Below are 5,877 nucleotides of genomic sequence, written 5' to 3' on the forward strand. Positions count from 1 at the left end.
AATTAGTCGGCATCGAACTATTACAGTTTATGTACAGATAAAAAATCACCCACATACTTGGTAACTCGTAAGCTGACCCACATACGTGAAAATATTTATGATTGCTCCAAAAAAAACATTTTTTTACGAAAAAAAAATAATCACCCACTAAGTAGCATAAATGGTAACTCGTCATCTGATACGACGTGTACGAACACCCGTGCTATAACATCTGGTGATTTCCGGCCACGCGAGGATAAAGTTAAATTCATTCATTTATGAGAATTAAAAATAAAACAAATATTTCGCTTACACTTTACACTATAAGTTAAAATTAAAACTTCAATTTTACAACAACAAAAAGTTAATTACAAAAAATGTTTTTCATCGTTCTCCAACATGCTAAATTACAATATTTTTAGATTTAAAAAAATGTCAAAATAATTATTAAATTTAAAAATGTTTGTCAATCTTTTGTATGTAATGTTTTTAACAGTACGCAGCAGGGAAATGTATTATTCAATTTCAATTATCCCACCTTTATTGTTTTAATGCAACTTGCCACTTAGATATTATTTTAACTACGCCAGGTAATACGTCATGTTTATACAAGTGCGGATTGCATATCTATAAAAACACGGAAGTTATACTGCTATTCTTAGTTAGTTTATTACAAGGCGTACATTGTATATGTATCAGTTTAGTAGTTGGTCTCCATGAGTTTGGTACCAATAATAAAACTCACATCAATGCGTTAAATTAAGTTTGTCTGTTTTCAAGATACTATATTGTAACAAAATAAGCAAAAGTATGCTGTTCGTTTTGATTCTGTTAAATTGGATCGTCGTAACATCAACCACTGGTAGTTGGCATCAACTTGATGGCATCGAATATTACATTGAGTATACAACAGTTAGTGGAGTTGATAAAGCAAAGGAAGGTTGTAAAGCAATGAACGCAATTCTAGCTGCTGTTAAATCTCAACGAATTCAAGAATTTCTTGTGACAAATATTGATAACTCAACATTAACAGGTAAGTTTTTTACAACAGACCATTTTACTTGATAAAAAAAGTTTTTGATCAGCGAAAAACTGCCGTGCAAGTTGTGCATATTGTATATACATTTCTAAGTATAGTTCAAATTGTTGGATATTATATAATTACCCTAAATATTTGATAAAAACTATATAATAAAACCCCCATTGCGTTGAAATGAGAATTTTGTGTTATATTAAAGGTATACCATATTCATTCTATATTGGTTTGAGTCGTACCAGTTTAACTACATTGCAATGGTCGGATGGTACAACAACTAATACATCGGTCTTCACTTATTGGGATGGTCTTGATAACGTCTACGATCCCAATAAACTTTGTGTTACCATGGGTTGGGATGGTGGATTTAATGCGTTGTTTAAATGGAAGATTGTGCCTTGCAGTACCACACATCGTTATATTTGCCAACGTAAGTGTTTTTCAGTTTAGTTTTAGAGAAAAAATAGGAAATATAGTAAATTTTACAAACGTATCTCTGTTTTAATTTATAAAACACGCTTTTATTATTATTATACAATCGCAACAGGAAAAACTACGACTACAAAACCACGCACAAAAACTGCATCGATTTCAACAGTAAAAGTATTTACCAGCTCCTATACAATAGGTACGTAAATAAAATATAAGAATTATTTTGAAACTTCCCCAAAAAATGGGTATGCTTGAAACATTTAAAGTAATTGAATTATAAAATTTAATTTTATGTAATATAGTGTTTAATTTGATCGAATAAAAAAAAACTTATTTTATCCTCGCGTGGGTGAAAACGACAGTCGTTTTAACACGAGTGTTCTGTTTCCTACACCTCGTGCCTGCTTATAAGTTACCATGTATGTTATTTTTTTGGTGGGGGGGGTTATTGTTTTGTATGACTAATAATATGGACAACCCATTAGTGATCACTGGGTTGGAGCAATTGCTGTTAAGTGTTTTGCCCAAGGACACGTAAAGTAATTTCAATAAACTTACGGAACTACAGTTGTAGTTCTCAAAAGTCTGCTTTTATCGTATACAGTAAGTACCGCGGCTATAGTGAATAATGGGAACTTGAGCGATACAAGCTTGGTGGGTTATGCAATGATCGGTGTTGGAGCAATAATTGTCCTTGTAATTTGTGGAATAATCTACATCAAGTATTACAGGTGGGTCTTACTTAATGTAAAGTGATTTCCTCAAGGAAGTAATAAAGAAAAACAAACATCATATTATGAAGAGTAAAGATAACACTTGTTAAATCGAAACTTTATTAAACCCACGCTATTTCAAGCTAACCTACGCGTCAGATAGATATTACAGGCCCACACTCTGTTTAGATAGGCTTTGAGTTGATTTAAGCAAGCATACGATGTATAATCATACATACGATGTAAAAGCATACATACGATGTTTAAGCATATTAATCTCGTCTTACAGAAACACCAAACCTACGACTGATAACGTCCACAAGAGAAACTCTGGTTCTGAGGAAGGTTAGAATAAAGTAAAGAATGAAAATAAGTTTTTGTATTTAAATCCAAACGGTTATATATAACGTGCCTAAAAAAGTCGTAAAATTTATGCAAACGCATCTTAAACCAATCTCCGACCCAAATAGATTTACTAAATGCTGCACGTATTTGTATATGTTAAGACACTGCAGTCTTTAATTAGTCGTTAAAATTGTTACTCAACTAATGTAATTTAAAGTTGATGTTTAGAATATCATAATCCAATAATAAAAACCAAAATCCTAACATTCTGCATTTCTGGGGCAAATTAATTAAGTTACAAAAAAACTAGAATAAATAAACGAATACCTAAATATGGCTAGGCAAGTTGAGTGTGCATAACACGGGTGTTTACACATCCTGTCCGCTTACCAGTTAACATGAACGTAACTTTATATTATTGCGCAAATCATTTAGATGATGATCCAGTTGTGGTTGAAAATGTATTGTACGGAACATCTGCTGAACCAATTCAAGATCTATACGAAGAAGCTGACAACGCAAGCACAGATAATGGTCAAAACGAAACAGAAGACAACAGTCGTGGGGACCCGTCGGAAGATGTTTACACTCAAGTTGAGAAACAGAAATAGAAGTCGACAAAATGATACGATGTACACACAAACTTGTTACTAAATGTAACATCGTTCATTCCACAGTAAAATGGTTTTAGGGTTGTATTTCTTAACCTTTTATTATACGTTTTCGTTTTTCAAATTTATAGTAAAGTGGGGGAAGTTGGGACTTCTTTAACATAAATATCCAAATAACCTGATCGTGTTTTAAACAATTAACAACGGTCTATGGAAGTCGTGAAGATGCGGTTTTATAATTCATTCAATGTTCTTTGTTTACTACCAAATGAAAAGAGAAAACTAAACGAAAGGGTGTCCTATCTTCCCCCAACCTACTATACTTAAAACCTGTGTACCCCTAGTCCACCAATAATAAATTGTATTTGTTTCAACGTGTTTGAAAGTTTTATTAGAAAATTTAACGTGTATTAATCGACACCAAACAATAAAGGTCAAAGGAGCATATGGGACTTAGACACGATGTATTTATATTTACCTAAATTAGTTATAGTAGGGTGGGGGAGATGGGACACCTTTAGCAAATAATATCCAAATATCCTGATCGTGTTTTAAACAATTAACAGCGGTCTAATGAAGTCATGAAGATATGGTTTTATAATTCTTTAAATATTCTTTGTTTACTACCAAATGGGAGTAAACAAAGAAATTTTACTTTACTACCAAATCGAACGGGAAAATAGAATAAAAAAGTTTCCGATCTTTCCCCACCCTACTATACATGACTACATATATCGTATAAGGTAAATGCTTTAAAAATGCTGGACCAGAAACGAGCACTATGCTTACGTCGTGTGTAGGATCGACTTAATAGACTATCGTGGGCGATGCTGTAAACTTTTTGTGATGCTAAATCTGTTTTGATTGTACACCAGTAATAAGAAAATGGTAGTGCACTGGTTGCGTGCATTGCTACTAGCATTGTACTATATGAATATTTAGTCGTTGTTATGTCTTTTATAAGGAATTCGCAGGGGTTTAGATTTGATCATCGTAACCACTGTGTTATAGGATACTATATTGTAACAGAATTAGCAAAAGTATGTTGTTCGTTTTGATTCTGTTAAACTTGATCGTCATAACATCAACCACTGGTAGTTGGCATCAACTTGATGGCATCGAATATTACTTTGAGTATACAGCAGTTAGTGGAGCTGGCGCAAACGCGGGCTGTAAACGAATGAACGCCATTTTAGCTGCTGTTAAATCTCAACGAATTCAAGATTTTCTTGTCAAAAATATTAATACCACAAAGTTAACAGGTAAGCATTGATCAACCCGTATAAAGTCTATACTGTTTACACCCGGTTAATAGAATTATAAGATTGTATTTTAAGTAATAGGTGGACCATATTCATTCTACATTGGTTTGAGTCGTACTGGTCCAAATATATTGCAATGGTCGGATGGTAAAACAACTAATACATCGGTGTTCACTTATTGGGATGTTTCTGATGACGTCTATGATTCCAGTAAACTTTGCGTTACCATGGGATACCACGCTGCATTGAATGTTTTATTTAAATGGAAGATTGAACCGTGCAGCGCTACACATCGTTATATTTGTCAAAGTAAGTTTTTGACTTTCCAATTAAACTTCTAAAATTAATGTGAATTCCAATAAATATAAATGACAAGTTATATTGTTGTAGAAAATACAACAACAACAATAACAACACCAGAACCCACAACAACAGAACGTTCGTTCACTTCAAAAGAAACACCAACAACTGAATATAAAGAAGAAACAACCTTCAAGAATAACCATGCTACAATGGGTACGTGAATCTCCTATAATATTATCAAAGTATTCATACATATACTTTTTCATCCTAATCGTATAATAGGGTGGGGAAAGATGGGACACCTTTCGTTCTATTTCCGTCTCATTTGGTAGTAAACAAAGAACATCCAAAGAATTATAAAACCGTATCCTCACGACTCCCATAGGCCGTTGTTAATTGTTTAAAACACGATCAGGATATTTGAATAATATGCGCATCTTCCCCAAGACAGTACAATATATTAGCATCGATCCTTTTGGTTTTAATTTTGCTTTCTCGGTTTTGACGTTCATTGCAATCTCATTTAAAAGGATTACGTTACGTTTAAATACAGAAAACTTGAAAAGTTGCGCGTGCAAAACACCATCGTGGGTTATCCCTATCATCGCGATTTTATCTGCAAGTCTTGTATTCATGCTAGCACTTGTGCTGTACTTGTGGAAAAGGTAAATATGGTCCAACTAGTTTGAATAGTTCAGATTAAAAATGTGATTTCAAGCTACACAAAATAATAATTTTACGAAAATTTTCTCCAGACTGAGTCAATCAACCGTGAGAACCTGTAACATCAAGGATAACGTGGATATGACGCAAGCATCGGGACATATTACTCCATATGCCACAACTTCTGGTTGTACGTACTTGGATGTGTAAGTTGTATTACAAGAATAACTGAACCATTGCTTAACCAGATCAACAGCAATACGAAAACCTGAAAGCTACTGAAACAGCATACGAAGAATTCAATGGGAAATAATGGCAATATTACAAGCTTACAGCATCNTCAATGCATAAATTANAATCTAACGGTTTTAAAAACGAATGTAATATTTTGTTACTTGATCCTTTACATTCGGGTATTGGGTTTTCTTTTGTTCAAATGGCATTTGTACAATAGTTGTTTAATATTAACACGTACATACACAACACATGCTGGCGAATAGAAAACGTGAATCGGTAGTGATATTGCTTAATTT

The 5,877-nt window shown here is 33.3% G+C and overlaps 2 protein-coding genes across 3 annotated transcripts; both read left to right on the forward strand.

Moving 5' to 3' along the window:
• The first annotated feature begins 1,288 nt into the window (after positions 1 to 1,288).
• Positions 1,289 to 3,312, forward strand: LOC113475414. Its single transcript, XM_026839569.1, has 5 exons — positions 1,289 to 1,445; positions 1,563 to 1,643; positions 2,052 to 2,178; positions 2,450 to 2,505; positions 2,941 to 3,312. The coding sequence occupies exons 1-5, from the start codon at positions 1,364 to 1,366 to the stop codon at positions 3,114 to 3,116; spliced, it is 522 nt and encodes a 173-aa protein (XP_026695370.1). The 5' UTR covers positions 1,289 to 1,363; the 3' UTR covers positions 3,117 to 3,312.
• An 802-nt stretch (positions 3,313 to 4,114) lies between these two features.
• LOC104265731 (chondrolectin-like) lies at positions 4,115 to 5,871 on the forward strand. 2 transcript variants are annotated; one of them, XM_026839567.1, is made up of 6 exons: positions 4,115 to 4,378; positions 4,454 to 4,687; positions 4,769 to 4,894; positions 5,235 to 5,346; positions 5,437 to 5,534; positions 5,593 to 5,871. In XM_026839567.1, the coding sequence occupies exons 1-6, from the start codon at positions 4,159 to 4,161 to the stop codon at positions 5,655 to 5,657; spliced, it is 855 nt and encodes a 284-aa protein (XP_026695368.1). In that variant the 5' UTR covers positions 4,115 to 4,158; the 3' UTR covers positions 5,658 to 5,871. The 2 variants fall into 2 exon arrangements, with proteins under 2 accessions (XP_026695368.1, XP_026695369.1); XM_026839568.1 differs by having other exon boundaries at positions 4,116 to 4,378; positions 4,460 to 4,687; positions 4,769 to 4,896; positions 5,237 to 5,346.
• Positions 5,872 to 5,877: the final 6 nt, after the last annotated feature.

The sequence above is a fragment of the Ciona intestinalis genome, unplaced genomic scaffold (assembly GCF_000224145.3).
Source record: "Ciona intestinalis unplaced genomic scaffold, KH HT000411.1, whole genome shotgun sequence".
Taxonomy (NCBI): Eukaryota; Metazoa; Chordata; class Ascidiacea; order Phlebobranchia; family Cionidae; genus Ciona; species Ciona intestinalis.

Coding starts and splice junctions, on each gene's coding strand:
- LOC113475414 (XM_026839569.1), top strand. CDS start 1,364: ATGGGTTGGGATGGTGGATTTAATGCGTTGTTTAAATGGAAGATTGTG. Junction 1,644..2,051: donor TACCAGCTCCTATACAATAG/GTACGTAAATAA, acceptor TATCGTATACAG/TAAGTACCGCGGCTATAGTG. Junction 2,506..2,940: donor AAACTCTGGTTCTGAGGAAG/GTTAGAATAAAG, acceptor CAAATCATTTAG/ATGATGATCCAGTTGTGGTT.
- LOC104265731 (XM_026839567.1), top strand. CDS start 4,159: ATGTTGTTCGTTTTGATTCTGTTAAACTTGATCGTCATAACATCAACC. Junction 4,895..5,234: donor GAATAACCATGCTACAATGG/GTACGTGAATCT, acceptor GTTTAAATACAG/AAAACTTGAAAAGTTGCGCG. Junction 5,347..5,436: donor GTGCTGTACTTGTGGAAAAG/GTAAATATGGTC, acceptor AATTTTCTCCAG/ACTGAGTCAATCAACCGTGA.